The sequence below is a fragment of the Danio rerio genome, chromosome 21 (genome assembly GCF_052040795.2).
Source record: "Danio rerio strain M-AB ecotype USA chromosome 21, GRCz13ab, whole genome shotgun sequence".
NCBI classification, from domain to species: domain Eukaryota; kingdom Metazoa; phylum Chordata; class Actinopteri; order Cypriniformes; family Danionidae; genus Danio; species Danio rerio.
The window spans coordinates 25906163-25927373 of record NC_141041.1 but is presented as its reverse complement, the minus strand read 5'-3'; the positions used below and the strand labels follow the sequence as shown (position 1 = coordinate 25927373).

Here is a 21211-nt window from a genome sequence, read left to right as displayed (position 1 = left end):
CATTATTCACATTTTTACATTTACATTATCTAATCAATGTAGTCTAGATAGGAGAAATGAGCACGCAATTAAATATCCAAAACATATGAAACTACATACAAATCTAATATGCAAAATACATGCAAATGTAAACTTCTCTCTTTACCAATAAATGCAGTGTTTACATGTCGTGTATACTTTAAAAACAATATTAATTTAAAAACACATGTAGTACACGGAGTACTTCAGCAAATCTTAAAAAATACATTGGTCACACTTTATTTTGATGGTTCGTTTGTTGAATTTATGTTACCTTGCATCTACATGCCAACTAATTCTCATTAGATTGTAAGTAGACTGTTAGGTTGGGGTTAGAGTTAGTGTAAGTTGATATGTACTTGTTTCTTATAGTCAGTTAAATGTCTGTTGATGGAGCAGTCTACTAATACTCAAATGGACCATCAAAATAGTGTTACTAAGACATTTTACTTTAAGACTTTTAAGAAGTTGATTATAACTTTTATACTATGTAACTTTATTGTCTGCCCTTTATCAGTCAGCCATAACATGCAAATGTTCTAAATGTTAATATCAGTATTAACAGAATTTAATACCAGTCCATAAATGCTGTTTTGAATATCTACATTCAAAGTATCTCTATTTAAAATGATGTTTGTGATGTCAGTTTATGGCACAGTTCATCTGCTCTTTCAAGCCAATCTCTTTGTGTTTTCCCGAAAGACTCATTGTGAAGCTAGTTTGCAACAAACTCCAAACTCTGGGCTGATTTACACGACCCTGGCTAAGATAGGCTATAAAATAATCCCAGCTTTGTCCGCTGACAATATGAGCTACAGTCTCTCCATGGTGACTCAAACACAATCTTGTGTATTGCCTTTGTGCATGTTCAAATACAGCGAATACCTCTCTGCTCCCCTGCCGAGCTTCAACCCGACAGCGAACGTCACAAAGCGTCTTATGAATCATTCACCTCATTAAGCAAATGCTCCATGTCAATGGTTAACCTTATAGCGTCCTATCACACCAGTGGCGTAACAGTGATAAAGGTAGCTGTAATATTTTGTTTACCAAGGTTTTGCAGCATGAATAGGGCACATTGTAGATGCCTCGGGTCTAATCAGTCCTTTCTTGTTCAAGCACTTTCACATTCACAAAATAAATAGCCCTTATTTTATACTCTTAGTTTCAGCTGTAGCAGGTGTTGCTCCAGATGTAGCTCCCTTAGCTTGTCCTCATTTCCTACGTTTCTTGTGGGGCAACAATGTCTTCCTCTCAGTGGAGTAAAGGGCAGCTGCCTCTGTGAACACGCCAAGACAGCTGGAAGGAACTATGAGAGAATGAAAGAGACAAACTATTAGGTTTACATAGCAATATTTGTCAGTTTATCCTTAAGGGGATTTTGTACTTCCTTACTGGCTTGTTCTGAAAAAAAAAACATTTTGATATGAACTTCGGTTAGCTGTTGGGTCGGGAGTCTGGTTTATTATTATTGTACGTGTGCACATTCCTGTTAACTCCCTTAATGGTTTATCAAATCAGTAGATGCTTTATGCTTGTACTGCACAAGATTGTTTCTATTTTTGTTGTTCTTATATATTCATACTACTGTTAAAAATGTTTGGAGCCAGTACGTAAAAAAGGTGATGATGAATAGTTTTATTTAGCAAGACGGATGCATTAAAATTATTTGATTTTAAAAATTATTTCAAAAGGAAAAAATGTGAATTTATTTATTTTTTTTTTTATTTATTTTTTTTTTACAGGGGTGGTCCACTACAATATCATATTTAAAACTTTAGTTGATGTGTAATGTAGCAGTGTGAACATAAACAACATCTCTGAATGTAATACCCTCAAAGTTCAATGCAAAGGGAGACATTGGCTTTTACAGAGTTAGCTTAGCAAAGCCCGTGCAGCAAAGGGTCAAAGCCAGAGCTGCTGTAATGTTATAGCAGAGAAAGCTAAAATGCCGTCCAAATGCTGCTATTTCCACAGAGATTGTTCTGTTTCTGTATTTGGCCCTTCAAAGGACAGGACACATAGAAAGAAGTGTTTACAATTTAATTATGTTCCAGAAAATTACTAAATATATGGCTAGTATTTGACAAAGGAGCTTCCAAAATCTCACCCAGTTAAGTGCTGGATTTGGCTAAAATCATAATAGAAGAAGCTGTGGATTGTGAGCCACAACCTGCAAGTACTTTTTATTTGTTAAAATTGATCTATAACATGCAGAGTTTCTAGCGTTAATGGTATGTTGTAACGACAACGTAAACAAGGATGTAAACAATGGGAGATGCTGTGTGGCACCGCTAACAATTTAGCCACAAATTCATATTTATCCATCACACCGCTGTAAACAGCCACAGCCTTCAGAGCAGCAGTGTCTCTTTATGCAGCCTCTTTCCCTACATTCTACATCTCAAGTAACAAACTCGTAGAAGATATGTAAACGTTTTATATTAATAAATTTTAGAAAAATGCCTATTCCAAATATATGTGAAAGTCACTTGTCAGATTTCATGTAAAGAGCAGACGTGAGGTTCAGCTGTGTCCTTTGTGTCATTTTTCTCTCTGATTTTAACTGCTACTCAGACTGACAGTGTTTACACAGCAGAGACAAAGCGCATGCTTGTAGGGGCTTGACACTTTTCCTAGAGCCGATCCGTGAATCACAGCACATTATGTTAGCTAACCAATCAGAGCCTCTTGAGGGCCGGCCTTTCGGAGGAACTAAGAAATATGACAGTGGTTGTGATGTAAGCCAAGTAGCTGTATATAATCAAGTAAGGTGTTTGAAAAAATAATGGGATTTTTATGAATGAAGCATAAAGCCACAATGCTTTGCATCTTAAAAACACAACCAAGCTTTAAAAATACACACTAGATCACCTCTTTAAATGTTTAATAGTTTATATATTAAATAAGAAATATTAAGCAACTTGGCTGTTTTTCAGCATTAATAAAAATATCTCTTGAACATTACATCAGCAGGTTGTTTTAAATTGTATAAAATTTTAAGTAAATTTTATTTTATTATTCTTATTATTGTTATTATTATTATTGGTGAATCTGTCCATTTAACATTGCTGAGTCAGCGTTACCTTTCACAACGCGTATCTCTGTGTTGTTTGATAGTTTATCCACAAACCCAGTGCAAACAAGGTTGTCTTTGTCAAAGTATGGCTGTACCATGTCATTCTAGGTTGTAAAGGCTGAATGGGACCATGGCCTTGGCAGTGAATGGGTTTCTTTAGAAAGAGAGCTTTGTTGTCGCCCTGGTGGTGTGGTCAATTGAATTATATTTATCTTAGTTTGACTTCTTGCCTTGTTATAATAAATAAACGTCGCTTTATTTAGAACTTGTTCATTATAAGTCACATTTAGGCTGTATAATTATTGAAGATCACAGGAGACAGATGTGTTATGCTGCCATTGTCTTTTAAAATACATTCATCACTCAGTATTGTATATATGATAAGCAACAGCCCGCAGGCTGAAACAGTCGTTCTCTGGTTTAAGCGGTCGCTCACGCCCCATTCTCTCCACTTCACTGAAAGTTGATATTAGGGGCTGGACAAACTCCGAAAGGAAAGAGAGGAGGAAAAAGTGAAGGGGAAAGAATGCATGCTGACTATTAGTTTTACCGGCTGGCAGTGAGAGAGAAAGAGAGAGAGAGTGAAAGAAAGAGAGAGTGGTCTGTGATGATCCTTCACTGTTGTTTCTCAAACTCTCTTAAGCAGCTGCAGTCTGACAAACTTGTGAATACTCGAGCACTGACTTTGTCCTTATTAATGGATATTTCACAGTGAGGTAAGTCACAAAGTCTAATACAGTTGGTAAATATTGAAAACTTGATGCAGTTGAAGTTCTTTTTAATAGCCAGACTTTGGTTAGAGTTACTTGGGGTTTATTCACTTGCACTGCTGAGATATATCCAAATTGGTGTATAAATGACTTGGGGTTTATTTATTTGCGTTGCTTAGAAATGAGCTTGTTGAATATTTGGATACTTCATTTGTGATGAATGTATTTTGTTGATTTTTCCCCTCATTACTTCAAGCTGTTATTTCTTTTTTTTAATTGCTTTCATTCCATTTTTATTTACAGATGTGTGTCATATTTGTATATAACAGAGAAATGTGCCAGAAAGAGTCTCAAAGCAATGCCTTGTTGATTTGGACGGTGAAAAGAAAACAGTATAATGTGTCAGTCAGTCACGTTGTGCTGTGACGTCATCAGTGTCTCCTCAGCGGAGGTAAAGTGCAGCCTGGAGGAAACAATCATTCTTCAGTAACACACTCTGTCTTGTTGCTTCTGTAAAGTTCAGCACATGCTCTGTGTTTGGTTTGTTGTGGTGGCGTTCAGAATAAGACGTTCTGTGAAATGTGTGGCAGGCTCTTTACTGGCTCAAGAAAAAAGTAGAACAGGAAATTCCTATTGCAGCTCTTTTTACTATTAACCTCGACTGGATTTGAAAGGATTGATTGCCTCGAGACTAGTTAAAATAGGGACATTTCAATAGCATTTATGCAGAGAATACTAGCTAATGTGCCTTTTTTAAAGGTGCAGGCACCAAGGAACAAATGAGATCACAGCTGGCAGATGTCCCCTTGCCACGTCCACTGTGGTTTCAGCATGAGAAGGATCACACATCCTTAAAATCACCAGGGAGTTAAACTCTTGAAATAAAGCAACTGTGATATTTGCAGTTATTTTTCCTGATCATTTAGACTGCGTCTCCTGCTAAATCCACCACATGTGTCCACACAGATAAACACAGATGGACCAGTTTGTGGTTTTCAGTAATCCCAGCTGCATTCATAGTAGCTCGGAAATTGTTTCCGGCAACAGATTGTTTGCTGATTCATTATGCAGACAATTTTTTTCTTGTTTGTAGCATTTAGGCTTGCTAATATTTTATGAAGAAAAATGAATGCAGCCACAGTTTAAAAAGCAATGGGGTATATGCACATGGACTTTTAATTTCAGTCAGCCAGCCCCAGGCCTTCTGGTAAATTGTCATCCCAAACAAAATTGCCACGTTTAAGATCTGATTTCTTAAAAAAAACAGTGCCTGATTGATATGTAATATAAAGTGGGTATCACACCAAACAAGAAGCACTGCATTAAATTACATTTTTCCTCGCCATGTCTTTAAAATTTGAAAATTAATTTTACCCCAGTATTTTCAATCGAATTTCGATTGGCTGAAAAACACTAGCTGTGCATATAGCCCATTGCAATATGGAGGTTATATATCAAACACTCAAAATATTTTGGAGCATTTGTGTGATATTTTAACTAAACCACACTATACTGAAGTAAACTGAACATCAACTCTAAACTGGACTAACACGGTTTCAATTTAAAGGGCCATGAATCCCCTCTGTCTCAGCACGGTTTTTTTGAGTCCAGCTCAGTTTAGTTGGAATTGTTGAGGGGAATTTCAATTCGAGCATGCGCTGATTTTCACAGAGGCAAAACTAACACAGGCACAGAGGAAGAAGACAGTTTACGTTTTGAATAATAAATAATCAATTTATTTGCCAAATTATTAATTGGTTCTTTCACTTTCATTCATTAACATTTCATGCATGCCCCCCGTGACAAACAATAAATTGGCTGTCACGGAAGAGTCTGCTGGAGGTGTTGTTTAAATGAAATGTTTGAAACCGCAGTGTGAATGCGAGAAAAAAAAACTCAGCATTTCTCGATAATTCAGCAATTACAGTGTATCTTTCAGCCCATAAAATTATAGTGATATTAACATACTGTAAACTTAGTAACTAAATCATTTTGACTAAGGTGTGTCTTAAAACCTGAAAGAGGTCTACTGACGGTACTAACTTTGCCTCTGAAGAAACATAAACAAGGAACACTAATTACACACTTACCAAATCTGTAGAGACAGGACAACCAACACAAACCACATCTTTTTTTAAAAGAAGTAGAGTGGCGATCCAGATTTCACCATTTCCAGATGTGAAATGCTCCTGGGTAAAACTGTTCCTTATAAACATATTTTTGTTGCATGTAAGCAGACCACTGTAATCCACATGCAAGTCCAGCTGCACTCCCATAGTGGGGAAATGAAAACAAACCCTTTATTGCAGCACATTTATAAATGCAACACTGATGACCCATTGCTTTAAACTAGTTGTTCATAGGTTGCAATGCGACCATCAACCCGTTTTCTCAGAGGATGACAAACTGACAAAACATTGCTGTCACTCTCTAATACAAGTATTATTTATGGAGAAAAGTACTGCAGTGTGTTTTGTGTTTGTCTGAGAAAATTAGCCTTACTGAAATATAAATATTCCATACAAACTTTAGCTGATCGCTCAATTATTGTCACGTGCGCTCGCATCGCATTTTTGGTGCGAGCGTGTCACACCTTTTGTGAGTGCAAGCCATGCACCTCTATTGGAAACAACCAAGTTGTGCAAACTCTATAAATACTCAATATGCCACCGTCATTTGCAATCTCCATCAGTTGATCTTCTTGCATTGCCATGGTGGATCCACCTGATTTGTTGACAAATGGGTTTCTTGGCAGTTCGCGGGTCCTTCACTTGGCCTTTTTCCCCTAGCAAAGAAACTTTCTAAAGACATCTGTTTCTTACTCATTTTGCTGCTTGTGGGTTAAATTTTGGTGCTCAAGTGACCGAGACGTAAGTGCGAGAATATGCTATTTTTTCTAAATAAAAGACTTTTTAAAATAAAAGATCGTTCAGACTCGGATAATAAATAAAACAGAAATAATTAATGATTTCTTGTGCGGCCCGGTACCAATTGATCCACGGACCGGTGGTTGAGGACCACTAAGCTAGGGGATAAAATGAACTAACGCAACATGATCATTCTAATTGTGCACTGCTAAGAATTTTTTTTTAAATGAAAAATAAATTCTTGTGGGCCGCAACCCCCACTTGTTTTAATTACCTCTGGCATAACAATGTGGCCTCTCTCTGCTATCCGAACATTGTAACAGTGTTTTAAGCTATCATGCTGATTAATGAAGTTGCACTTCATATACAATAGAGTACACTGATTGGTTCGAACCAAGTCTATCTCTTGAATTAATGCTGAAAGCTTAAAGACGTCACGTTGTACCCGCTGGTACAGACAGACAGTCTACATGCTGAAGCTTTTATGTTATGTTATGACATAGCTTCAAAATTTATTTTCAAACGAATTTGCTCGAAATAATGCAAAAACAACCAATTTTCACTTTTTTGTGAAATATGTGTCATAATAGTGTTTTTAGCAACTTGGGACACATAAATGGCTGTCAACATCTCAAAAAATGTGTTTTGGGGTTTACTGACCTTAGTAGAAGATCGAAGATAGAAGATCTATGTTAAACTGCTTTGACACAATATACAAAGTAAAAGTGCTATAGAAATAAAGATGAGTTGAATTGATACTGTCACATTCTTGGAATTTCGTTCTTGATACTTTTCCTCTGTGGCATTCAAGATTTTCTCAAACTAATTCTAGGTCAGGTTTTTTTTTTTTTTTTTTTTTTTTAAATATGGCAGTTTCTGTCAGTGTGTGTAATGTCAACCAAAGCTTCTTTGGTGTCCAAACAGCTTGAGATGTCCTTCCTGCTTGGCCTCCTTCAAAAACTAAATAAAAGGAAACATTTATTACTTTATTGAAGACTTTCACAGATGTTGTATGTCAGCTACTCATCATCAGGCTTTATACGTCCAAACTCTGAGCTCTTAGGGCCTTTATAATTCTTGAAGCAAAATGTAAGCATGAACTGGTGTAGTCTTTAACAAAGTCAAGTCAAAACATACTTTGTATAGAGTTTGCTTCCGGAGTTTAAAACAGCTTGTCAAAGCAGAATTGTTTATTCAGTTAGGAAATGAGCTGTCATTGGTCGTGGTGATTGAGTAGGTGTGGCTCTGAGGCTCCGCCTTCCTCTGTTCAATACATTGAGATCCACAAGAAAACCTAAACTCTAACTGGCATATTTATTGTTGAAATTAAAGTGAACTTTTAATCATCTTATTTATATACATGTGGTTCTCGGCAGTGTGTACTGCATTGAGACAGTGTGTCCATGGGGTCTTAAATAGAATTAAAAGTTGATAAATCAATTTAGATAAATGTAAGGCCCTTTAAAAATTATTAAAATCTTTAATGCTTTTTTTTTTTTACAAGGTATTAAATTTTGTATAAGTTTTGGTTCTACAATGTATAGTTGTATGCTAAAGTTCGCCTGAGTTTTATCTGAATATCGGGCTGCTGTGTAGTTTATGAAATCAATAAAATCCTAGAGTTCTACAGGTGCCAATTAGCATTTTTATTCAGTTTATGAATAATGTTATAGTTTAAAATACGTTTGTTACAATCAGTATTTAGTAAATGCACTGTATATTAAAATATTGCCAATGTTACCGGGTAAAACCTAAAGTGGCGATGAGGTCTTTACACGTATGGAAAGAGTCTTAAAAAAGGTCTTAAACTGCATACCAGGACCTTTTGACGGTTGATTAAATGATACTATCCTTTGATCTTTACAACAACTTTTTTGTTCCACAGGCAATAAAATGCTTAAATGCTTTACCAGATGTACAGCAAATACCCAGACATGCAGGATGCACATCAGTCAATGGAATTTAGGCGAATCAAGTAATTCTGCTCAGTGGGCGAAACAGCATTTGTGATCTAGGTTATTCAAGCAGCAATTGAATGTGGGATTTGGGAAATTCCTTCAGTTAAAGGTTCAGGGTTAATACATAAACCTATTATTCTCATCCAACCCAGTGCTTTTACTTTTCATTATATTAGATCTTGGCTTCCTCACATGATGTGGCTGGCACTAAGCCAGATTTTCTTTAGGTCATTTATGGTTGCACTGTTTGCGCTATTCTCTGACATTATTATGTTCTGTATTTATTACATTTTCAAATTTGATTTCTTTTTTCAGTATCCAAGAAACACGGGAAACTGATCACTTTTCTGCGCACATTCATGAAGTCCAGGCCGACCAAGCAGAAGCTGAAGCAAAGAGGTATCCTCAGGGAGAGGGTGTTCGGCTGTGACCTAGGAGAGCATCTCCTCAACTCTGGCCATGATGGTGAGTTTTGCCCTGTTTTGTCATGCTTCAGACAGTGCTTGACACTGGTCTTTGACAGTGTGGGTGGGCTTGAAACCAAAGCTAAACATCCCTCCCCTTGAATCACCCTTGGATCTGTCTGCATGGGTTGCGATGGAAACCGATTGGCTTAAAGGGGTCTAAAGGTCAGAAGGAATGGTTAGGGGGCCGTGTCTAGAGATTTCTTCCCCATTGATTCAAAGCTCCCTGGCAGCCTTCAGCATTTGCTCCATTTGTTTGACTTCAATCCTCTCTGAGCCATTGCCTGCCCTTACAATCTAAGCCTTGTCCTTTTCAAACAGGATCCACGCAACTTGGTGTGACTGCTCGACCATTACAGTTAGAAGGGAGAAAAAAAGCATGGCTTTTATTAAAATGCTTCAGAATGGACATTCTTTCCCTGAGGATGCAAGTATCCTTAAAGCAGAAAATCCTGGTTTCCTTTAGAAATGTGTTTCAACAAAAGGTCACCTGTTGTTGGGGCTGTTTAGATAGTCCTCAGGTTTACTACTTGGATCTAAACCGTCCTCTCCCACCCATGAGCAAACACTGCTTTAATGTGTTTGTAAAGCGAGTAATGGCAGATTGTGTACTCTTCGTCTCAGACACTCTGATCTCAGAGGAACGTGAGACGACATGGCTAAACACTTTGTTCAAGAACCAAGTCATTAGCATGGATCAGTCATAGGAACTTAAGGCTCTGTAGACATCGCTGCAATGTACCTATTCTCTTGAAAAGTATTTCATTACGGGGTTATTGTCTCTAATGTCATTTGCTGCATTTTTCAAAGGACTAAAAGGAGTCTATTTTAGGTCATTTAATTCCATTTTACGCCGTCTTTTAAAAATACGTTAATCCTGAGTTTTAAATAAATCATTAATATGAAATTAAGATAAAAAACGATTCATAAAATAATTTCTTTTCTTTTGAAGAAGTAATTCCTGCACACCAAGTGAAGTATATTAAATTAATTGTTTTATATTACTTGGTTTTAAAGTAATAAATAATTGCAACCTATGTGAGCCTAACGCCCAGGGACTTCACACAGGGCTCCAGCGTCAACGTTTGACGGAGTGCGTGTCTTAAGTTGGGGCTGACACGATTATCATAGCAGCGTTAGCCAATGAACTTAATCCGCGATCGGCTACTGTCTGAGCTGGGGTATTTGCATTAAGTGATCTGTTTGGCTGACGCTTCTGTTGGCGCTTGGAAAGTTGAGAAATTCTCAACTTCTGCAGTAAGCAAAGCTGCTGATGCGGTGCCAACGGATCCACAATTTAGTTGGCAACACTTGACGTCACCTTTTCAAAGTAAATGGGAAAAGTTGATGCTAAAGCCCTGTCTGTATCGGGCATAAGAGACTTGTTTCATAAATCTTCACATCAAATCCAATAACTATTGTTTGTAGTGTATTTGTTTAAAATATTTTTGTTGTTTTCTTAAGTTCATAAATGTATATAAGGGTGTGATGCAGTAGATTTTGCCCACCCTCTCTGCATAAACAATTCAACCATCCAAAGTACATGATCAATTGACACTAAAGGGCAAGTGACCGCTCAATCAGCTTACCGAAAACACTAACTGTGGCCCCTGATCATCATCATTCAAGTTTAAGTTTTCGAAATGTCTCAGGGACAGATTTGTTCCCTGCATTTAAGTGGATTTTGTGCTCTAGACTGCTATGAAAGGAATGTAGATGAACAGCTGCCTTTGAGAAACTTGGACTCAATCATCTGCCGGATAATGTTTGTCAAGACTAGAGGCCAGTCAGGGTTCTCTGTAACTGATTCCTCAGGGCGAAGCATCGCAAGGTCACACTGGAGCTCTGGAGTTTGTCTTATGCCACTGGAATTAATGCAAACATAGAAATACACCTCACAATGTGCTTTAACCATTATCAAAGTTTAACAATTCCAGAAATGTACTGCACGAAAGAGTCTTTAATCTTTCTCTGCTGGCATTTTGACAAGTTTTAAACATTGTATGCCAAAAGGGATGCTCCGCTAACATGTTGTCTAAACCTCTAGTCCCCCAGGTACTCAAGAGCTGCACCGAGTTCATTGAGAAGCATGGAGTGGTTGATGGAATGTATCGTCTCTCTGGGATCGCCTCCAACATTCAGAAGCTGCGGTAGGACATAAACACACTCCCTTAATTGCAAGTAGCAGAGATAGGGATTTATCACACTGCTTGAGAAACTCTCAATGCACTGGCTGAATATTAAGCCGTTGCTAATTACATTTTGTAATGGAAATGTTTGTATTCTCCAATACAGAAGGAAATGAAAGGATGAGAGAGATTAGATGGGGGATTTATTATCCTGTCTAAGAAAAGTTTACTTGTTAGCTTGGTTACTTTGTCTTCCTGCTTACTTTCCAATGTACTAACAGACATGCCAAAAGTTATGATTTTCATTTTTATATACATAAATATATATATATATATATATATATATATATATATATATATATATATATATATATATATATATATATATATATATATATATATATATATATATATACCTGATTGGTTTCCGCTACATTCATTCTTCCACACAAACTCATTCCTGCCACGGCTACATTTCAGCTTTGCATTCGAAACCTCCAGTTTTTTATAGCGGGTCATAATCACATAACATAATTTATTTGCATAAAATTTATGTAAATTGTAAAGAGCGAACTTTTCCGTAATTGTAGTAATGCTGTGCATTATTTGTTTAACCCTTTATGGTTAGATGCTGAATGACTGACAGGCCTGCGAGATGCGTGAGGCCAGCAAACATGATGTTGCTTTCAGCTATGATGAACACAGTTTCCATATTTATAATCTACCTGTAGATAAAGGTCTATGGTTTTACAGATTAGCTCCACATCACCAGGAAATGTCTCTTATAACATTACAGCGCCTCTGGCCATGCCCCTTCGATGCGTGGGGTGCATAAGCTGAAGCGCTTGTGATCTCACTAGCCCGGATGTATTTTTTGTAGTCTCCAAACTTCGTTCGCTGTAGACTTTGCTAAGCTAACTCTGTAAAGCCAATAGCCCCTTTCACACATACAGACATTTGTATGTGGTTGTATGTGTGAACAGGTCCTTTTTGAAAATACCGGTAAATTAGTTCTGGCTATTTTCCGGAAAGAGAAGTTGTAACATTACCGGTCAATTTGCCGGAATGCTGCGCTGTGTGAATGCAGAAGGAAGATTGCCGTAATAAGCGCGTGCACGTCTAGAACGTGCTGACGTGAGATGTCTGCTTTAGCCAATCACAACAGTCAGACGCATTTACGTCCGCGCGGTTTATGAGAATAAAAGCCTTTTTTATGGAAAAAGAATATTTTTCCAGACACATTTAGCTGCTAGAAGTTAGTCAGATCACGTTTATATGTTCTTCTTAATGCCAACCGTGTAAATAATCATTGATGAGATGCTTATGATAAGCCGTTGTTTGTTTACCTTTAAGCTTTGCATGTGCCTGTGAAACAGCCTTTGAGCGCCTGCACATGCACATATAATGAACATCTCGATATGCGAAAGTGATCCTGCGAAAGTTGTTCACAATATTGATCATCCACAGAGTTTGTAATGTAGTCAAATGTTTACAAATACAAGCGCAGCCGTTTAAAGCTCATTTGTGGTGAATAATGTCAGAATTTACCGGTATTTTGGAATGGATGTGTGAATGCTCTTTTCCGGAAAATGTCCGTAACGTCCTCGCCTGTGTGAACAGCGTTTTTTTTAATATACCGGTAAAGTCGTTCCGGAAATTTTCCAGATATTTACCGGTATCACTGTGTGAAAGGGGCTAATGTCTCCCTTTGCATTGAACTTTAAGCATCTTACATTCAGAGATGTTGTTCATGTTCACACAGATACAGTACATTACACATCAACTAAAGTTTAAAGTGTGATATCGTAGTAAACCACCCCTTTAACACATTCTGTGTGCATAAAATAAAAGTATTTTATTGCAGTAATTTTGTTTCATTTGATTTAATAAAAAATTTAAAAGTTAAACAGTCTCAGATATTGTCATTTATCATTAAAAAACAGTATTAGTCCTTATTCACTCACTTACCCCCCCCCCCCCTCTCTCTCTCTCTCTCTCTCTCTCTCTCTCTTTCTTTCTCTCTCTCTCTCTCTAGGCACGAGTTTGATTCTGAACAGATCCCAGATCTGACAAAAGATGTTTACATTCAGGATATACACTGCGTGGGCTCCCTGTGCAAGCTCTACTTTCGAGAGCTTCCCAACCCACTTCTCACCTACCAGCTGTACGAGAAATTCTCGGTAAGCGTTTATCCCAAAACTACAGGCTGTTAAAAAAGCCTTTTCTCAGACACGCACACTCTTTGTCATACAAATAGCTCCAGCTGAGAACATCTATTATACCATAACAACCAAGCCATACTTATGATATCAAAACCTTTTTAGTTCTTGGCGGAATAATATGCATGGGTCTCTTTTCCGAGTGTGGCAAAACAACATAGTAGTCATTAAAGGCTTCAGGTTGTCCATTCTATTGATTGCCGTAACGAGTATGCAAAATGAATTGCTTGTTTCTTAGAGCCCTGCTTCACAAGGAGTTCATCTGCATGGCAAACAAAGCCCTGACATTTGCAGCATCTCCAGATAAGTCTCTGCAATTGAAATAAAAAGAGGCCAAAATAGAGTGCATTGATATTTTCAGGTTGCTATGGAAGCAGTGAAACTATAATGCACTGGAAAGAAGACTGACCCCATGCGCTTTTGTCCACTCAGCAGTACAGTGTGAACATGGCTTTGAGAGTATTTTCATTTGTTCAAGCCACTCTAGATGCAGTGACCCTGATTTACACCCGCTCTTCTCCTTTTTAGGAGGCTGTGTCAGCAGCCACAGACGAGGAGAGGCTGATCAAAATACATGACGTCATTCAGCAGCTGCCGCCTCCGCATTATAGGTTTGTTAAATGACCACAGTGCCCTCTGCTGCTAGCAAGAGGACCCGCAGTTCTCATTTTTCAAATGATACGGCCTTTTTAATAACCTAATGCATTTCACGTACCAATCATACTACTAATGTACTTCAAGTATATTGATGACTGTGGAAATTAGAGGCTGTTATTACAACATTGTTCATTAAATGAGCATGCTCAAGAGTCATATTTATTATGCAGATTTTAGTTGGCCTCTGATTTTTAGTGGATCTGAAGTTTTAATGTTTAGTATTTATCATTCTTTTGTAGAACCCTTGAGTTTCTTATGAGGCATCTTTCACACTTGGCAACCTTCAGCTATGTAACGAACATGCATACTAAAAATTTGGCCATCGTTTGGGCCCCCAACTTACTGAGGTAAGATCTACTTGGTGCAACTGTAATATAAATATTAAAAGTTACGCTGAAGTATGAATTTCTAAAAAAAAACGTAAATATTAGTGTTCATTGCTAATCTTGATTTATTTTTATTTGTTTTTTCATTACTTTACAAGGTCAAAGCAAATAGAATCTGCTTGCTTCAGTGGGACAGCAGCCTTCATGGAAGTACGAATACAATCGGTTGTGGTGGAGTTCATCCTGAATCATGTGGATGTTCTCTTCAGTCCCAAACTGAGCTCTCTTATTCGAGAGGGAACAGGTGTGCTATATGGAAATATGCTGATTTTGGCAGAATCTTTTTTAAGTGCTATGTAGTCATCTAACATTTATTTGTCGTCTTAGGACACAACTCTTTGTCTCGGCCTAAGTCTTTGCTAGTACCGTCTCCATCCACAAAGCTGCTAACTCTAGAAGAGGCACAGGCACGCACACAGGCCCAGATCAACTCACCCATCACTGCAGACAGCAAGTACATAGAGGTCGGAGAGGGTCCTGCAGCATTACAAGGAAAATTCCACACAGTCATAGAATTCCCTACTGAGAGGTATACTGCCAGATTTTAAATCTTTATCCATGTCAAGGTCTGTGTTTTGGCTTTTTTAATGTTGTCATAAAAAGTTGAGTTATGTGCCTGTTAATCACATAGAGATGCATTTTTTTAAAACTGTTTATCATTTGTTTACTAGGAAGAGGCAGCCCATGAAGTCTAAGAAGTCTCCAGTTGGCAGTTGGCGTTCTTTTTTCAACCTGGGCAAGTCTTCTTCAATGTCGAAACGCAAACTACAGCGTAATCCCAGTGAACCAAATGAACTCAAGGCTATGGCACTGGCTGGTAAGTTCAGCCTCAGACTTTTAGATGATCACAAAATTCATGATCACAAAATAAACACAGAGGTTAATCAGGCCTTTTTTCAGATCGTACATGATCTTGATTAAAGGATTAACTGAAAAAATGACCTTTCTGTCATTAATAACTTACCCTTTGTCATTCCAATCCCCAGACACCTTTGTTCATTTTTAAAACATACATGAAGATATTTTATATGAAATCTAAGTGCTCCTCTATCTTTTATAGACTGCAATGTAATGTGTATTTATATAGCGCTTTTATCATGTAAGGGCTGGTCTCTCCAAACCACCACCAGTGTGCAGCATCCATTTTGATGATGTGACGGCAGCCACAGGACAACAGCGCCAGTCCACTCACCACACTTCAGATATTGGTGGAGTGGAGAGACAGTGATAGAGCCAATTTGGTGGATGGGGATGATTGGTAGGCCATGACGGTTAAAGTGGATGATGGAGGGTACTGGGGTTACACCCCTACTCTTTACGAGAAGTGCCATGGGATTTTTTTAATGACCACAGAGAGTCAGGACCTCGGTTTAACATTTAATCCGAAAGACGGCGCTCACTGACAATATGGTGTCCCCTTCACTTTTACTAGTGCATTAGGACTCAAGCAGACTATTACTATTTCCAATAGCAACCTAGTTATTCCATGTGGTCTCCCATCCAGGTACTGACCAGGCTCAGCCCTGCATAGCTTCAGAAGCTGTGTCTCATTTCAGAGGCTGCATCCTCTGAAGGATGCATTTAAAGTGCGCTGCGCCATCGCAGCACGATGAAGGCTGCCTAATTGAAAAAAAATTTGAAAGCTTTTAAACGCAGCCACCAAATGTGTCCTTCGTTTTCCCAGGTAATGAAGAACACAACCAGTGGATATTTCGTGGCTTCGAACTTCCCAAGATTTATTGTACACTGATAACAGCAGGGCTCTTTTAAACGAAAACTTCGGTTTAAATGTATGAATTATGTTTATTTTACATAGATATGTAAACACATGTTAAAAAACAAGAAGAGTATGACATGTTTTATGAAAGAGTGATTTTATAGACTGTTTACATGTTCATGTGTACATGTATGAATCAAAGGAAATATATTTCCAGCTTTTATAAACCTTGTTTTGCCTTTAGATCGCTTACAATAAGTTTTTAAATCACTTATTACAAGTTATTACAAATTGTATTACCGCTTGTTAACAGCAACTGTTACGGTTGCTTGGTGATGAGATCTGTCCTCTGTAGGCTAGATCGTCTCATCTCAAAATGCTCAGTTTGGCCTGTGTGGACTTCGAAGGATTCACCTTTGAAGTCTGCATCCTTTGGAGGGTCTTGGGCTGCAGGGTAATATGGCTGTGGCCATAAGACATTCAAAGTTCAGAAAAAGAACCAAAAAATTGTTAAAACATTTCATGTGGCTTCAGTGGTTCAACTGTGGTCAAATAAAGCTTCAAGAACACAGTTGTGTAACCCCCCCCCCCTTTTCTGGATTTTGAACTTGTCAGGATTACTGCTATGTGTAAATGTTAAATAGACTTCAGCATTCATTTAGTTGTTCAGCCGTAAAACGAAATGTAAAGTTTACATGCATGTGCCAGTCAGGATCAGCAGGTGAGTGCAGAAACTCCATTGAAAATACTGGAGTAAAATAAATGTTCATATTTTAAAGACATGGCGTGGGAAAATGTCATTTAATGCAGTGATTCTTGTACATTCTGAGACCCACTTTATATTGTATATCAGTCAGGCAGTGACTAGCTTTTATTTTTGAAGAAAACAAACCTTTAATTACTGATTTTGTAATTGCATACAGTTTACCGGATGCACTTGACCCTGGTTGCTGCATAATTAAAAGTTATTTTGCATATACCTTATTGAACAAATCAAACTATGGCTGTCTAAAAGCACTGTTGCAGTATGTGTTTGATCACTGCTTAAATACATTTTCAATTATTACATAGGTTTATCATAATTAATTATTGTATAAAGTACATTGTATTTTTTTTTCTCGGTTAAGGAGGAAGAGGAGACACTGGTACTCTTCGGTCAGCCAAAAGTGAAGAGTCTCTCACCTCTCTACATAATGTTGAAGGTAATAGATTTTTATAGCTAAGAAATTATCTCAGCCTTGTAAACTGGATCTTGTTTAATGCTGGACTATCTGTTTTTCCCTTAACGTAGGAGAGTCTAAAGTGTATAGGCCCCGCAGACCTCGCTCCAGCAGTGATGCCCTCTCTGCTTCATTCAATGGTGACCTTCTGGATACCAGACAGCACTGTAACTCGTACGACAACCTAGGTCATGGAGACAGTGATGGGGATGATGGTCCAATCTGTGTGCCTGCTCTCATCTCCCCACCACGCTCCGCTGATGATGTGGATCTGAGCCCCCCTGACATTGGCATGGCCTCTTTAGACTTTGACCCCATGTCTTTCCAATGTAGCCTTCCTCTGGCAGAAACTTCGATTTTCTCAATTGACGCAGATACAAGCAGTCTAAAAAGGAGCCCTGCCAGTGGCTCAGAGTCAGTCTCGCCAGTCCGAGCTAAAGTTACGAGCCGGTTTTTGTCTCCAGACCACAGTACAGCCTTAAAGGATAAACATAAACTGCTCCTTACATCTTTCTCTGAGAAAACTCCAGTTCAGTCTGTTGAAAGCACCGAGATGTCAGCAGTTGTTTCTCCTCCAAGCATCTCTGAATCAGCTGCCTCCGTGATAATGAAAGGACCAGAGAGCACTGTGCTTCAGCCCTCTTCCCCTCCATCTCCACTCGACTCTCCTACAAAATTGAGCTCTCTGTCAAGAACCACCGATCTGCCCCTGAGTGAAGCCATTCAACAAGAGCTTCTTTCTAAAGCTGCTACCTTTGAGAGTAAAGACATATCGAGCATTGAATGTTCACAACCACCACAGGTCACCTGCTCTCAAGAACAGCCAGGTAAGCTGAACTTAAACACAGGCATTTAAATTTAGATTGTTACTTGGTGATTTGTTAATATTTTTGTTTTTCATAAAATACTTTATACCTCTTCTAGGTAGGGCTGTGCGATTAATTGAAATCGTATCAAATTTGCGCTTTGCACATGCACGATTTTGACGCAGTATGCTATTTTAACATAATCATATTTAATCATAACGCAGCACATCTAAACAGAACAGGAGACTGAATAGCCTGCGTATGGGTGAGATTAACAGAGGGGGACTTGATGCCAAAAAGTCAACTACTGTGCTGTGGAATTAGTTTGGATACAGGAAGGCTGATGTATTGCAGAACCAGATAATTTGTAAGTCAGTCATAAGTTGCATCTGATGGTGCTTTCACGCTTGGTTCAATTGTCTGGACTGTACCCAAGTCCGATTGTCCCCCTTTGCCACCTTCTCGGTTGGTATTTCACACCGTCATTTTTCCTTCTGAACCCTTGCTTTATCAAGCTGCTGTTTTGTGTATGGTTGTTGCTAGGTGACTGACACAAAAGCAAAGCATCAAAATGGAAAGATGTCCACATATCACGGTCATTCTGCTTTTACTGAATCTTTTGGTTTTAGATATGCAGAAAACGAGTCGTGTCCATCTGTCACAAACATATTACAAACATTTAGAACATCACGCAATGTCTGCAGAAGCTGTTTTTGGAGGAGACAAGCAGAGACAATTATCATTGTGCTTGCCCTGGCTCAGTCCCACCTGTCACCAACGTACAGCACGTGATACACAGAGAAACACATACACGAATGAATGTTATGAAAACAATAGTTTGTTTTACTGTTGGAGGTTCACTTCGGGTATTAGGTACAATTACATTCATACTAGAAGTACCGGACCAGAGTTCGCGTGAACCGTACCCTAGATCACCTCTTTCAGGCGGACTCGGGTACGGTTTGTGGGTGCGCACCAAAGTTCAGAAGACACGTTCACAGTAACTAAACGTACCATACTCTGATGTCAAACAAACCCGGGTGCAGACTGAAAGTGCTAGTGTGAAAGCACCTACTTCCTTCAGCATAGCATTTTCAACGTGCTTTGCGGTCGCGCTTATCAACCATTTTCTCCGAGAATGACAAGCTATTAAACATCACTGCAGATCCAATACAAGTTTTATTCATGGAGAGAATTAAAAAGCACTTGGTGTTCGGGTGTCTTGTGTTTGTCTAAGGTAATCGGATTGTGCATATTCCAAACGAAGCATGAAGCTGATGAGTCAGCTTTTTTTTACGTGATTCGCGGTGCAGCATTCTGCAAAGTTCAATTTTAAGTTTGTCTAAAAAAAGAGAGATGTTTTCAACTAGGTGCGGCTGGAATACACGCACATTCAATATGCACAGGCAATCCACGCATCTCTGTTGTACATGCAAAAGACATGATATGTGAATGGCATATTTCACGACAGCGTCACAAAGAGGTTTACGATTTATGTATGTCCATACAAATCTGTAGACACAAGTGTAACTACTTCTGATATTTGGTCAAGCAAAACATCAGAGCCTTGAGTTTGGCGACGTACAAGCACACACACGTACACACACACACACACACACACACACACGGTAGTCTTATTTATTTGTTTTGCCATAGCTCTGTTCAAGAGGTGATTTTTATAAAAAAAATTAAGACTTTTGTCCGTTTTAGGGACACGTTACTGTTCTTTGAGAAATATCTAATTGTTTTCTTTTTGAAATATATTTCAGATTCACACTGTAAACACAGATTCAGTCTGTCTTTGACAAAAATTGTGATTAAAATCTAAATCGCAATCTTGTTCAAGAAAATCTTGACCAGTTTATTATGCCCATATCGCACAGCCCTACTTCTAGGATGAGTATTGTTTAATCTCTGTATTAAAATACAATAAAAATGTCAGGCTGATAGACCTGTCAAGTTATAATTAGAAAACTGCTTGATGGGTTAATTTGTGACAAAACTAGTCAATTTGACAAAGCATGCTTTTTTCTTAAATATTTTATTAATTCAATTGTTCATCTTTTATTATGATTCCTCTGTGAAATGATCTTCCAAACTACAGTGGGTTAATATTTCACTATTAAATTATTTTGTTTTTTCAGGTTTAGTTCACCAGGCTTTTACCTGTAATGCTTTGCACGAGTGCCCTCAATGTAGAGAAATCTTTTCACGATCTGTAGAAATTTAACATTTCCCTTCTCTTACCTTATCGTGAAAATTAGCCTGCCTTCTCCTTGTTTGAGTTCCCTCTGTTTTGTCCATCTGTAGGAGCCGTAGCTTTGGACTCTCCAAAGGGCAATGTCCCTGTCAGCTCTGTGTCCCTCGTCCCTCCCCCTCCCCCACCAAAGAACGCTGCCCGCATGCTTGCACTAGCTCTAGCTGAATCTGCCCAGCAGGCCACCATTCTTTCTCAGAAGCAATCCTCTGGACCCCCTACACCAGTATCCCCTCTTAGGCCTCAAGAGTTATTGGAGACCCTGGACTGGCCGCTGCCTTCTTCCTTGCCATCACAGCCATCCGAGGAGGAAACTGCAGTAGAATCATCAAATAAATCGGTTCCTTTGTCTTCACCACCCTCCACTCCACCTGAAAAAATGACTCGCTCAGTCAGTCTGCACCTCACCACAGCTGATAGTGGGAAGCCATCCAGCATTTCATGCAACAGCCAGGATGTAATCTCACCAGAGACCCCAAGCCAGAGTGCTATGCCCTCTTGTCTGACTTCTCATGTTTCTCAAACACAAAAAAGTCCAGAAAAACAGCAGCCTGCTGTCGGTCAGACACCTGTGAGCACAGCAAAAACCACCACCACAACCACCACTTCAACCATCAGCAGTAAGGATGCTGTCATTCAACAACCCACCTCTGAGGTAAGCAATGGCAATAAATCTATATTTCACCACAAAAAAAATCCATAAAATCTAAATGCTTGTAAGGCA

The 21211-nt window shown here is 38.6% G+C and overlaps 1 protein-coding gene across 23 annotated transcripts in view; it reads left to right on the top strand.

Annotated features, from left to right (window-relative positions):
* The window catches only part of arhgap32b (Rho GTPase activating protein 32b), a 138815-nt gene that overhangs the window by 113764 nt on the left and 3840 nt on the right, over positions 1–21211 (top strand). For 22 of the 23 annotated variants that reach the window (XM_087301311.1, XM_087301306.1, XM_087301301.1 and 19 more), the window contains 11 exons: positions 8948–9097; positions 11144–11246; positions 13261–13405; positions 13973–14055; positions 14341–14448; positions 14586–14731; positions 14815–15016; positions 15159–15304; positions 17332–17406; positions 17496–18251; positions 20541–21142. In XM_087301311.1, the coding sequence (XP_087157437.1) occupies positions 8948–9097; positions 11144–11246; positions 13261–13405; positions 13973–14055; positions 14341–14448; positions 14586–14731; positions 14815–15016; positions 15159–15304; positions 17332–17406; positions 17496–18251; positions 20541–21142 (2516 nt within the window). Of the gene's footprint in view, positions 1–3632; positions 3814–8947; positions 9098–11143; positions 11247–13260; positions 13406–13972; positions 14056–14340; positions 14449–14585; positions 14732–14814; positions 15017–15158; positions 15305–17331; positions 17407–17495; positions 18252–20540; positions 21143–21211 lie in introns of those variants that run through there. The other variant, XM_087301321.1, reaches the window with a different exon arrangement.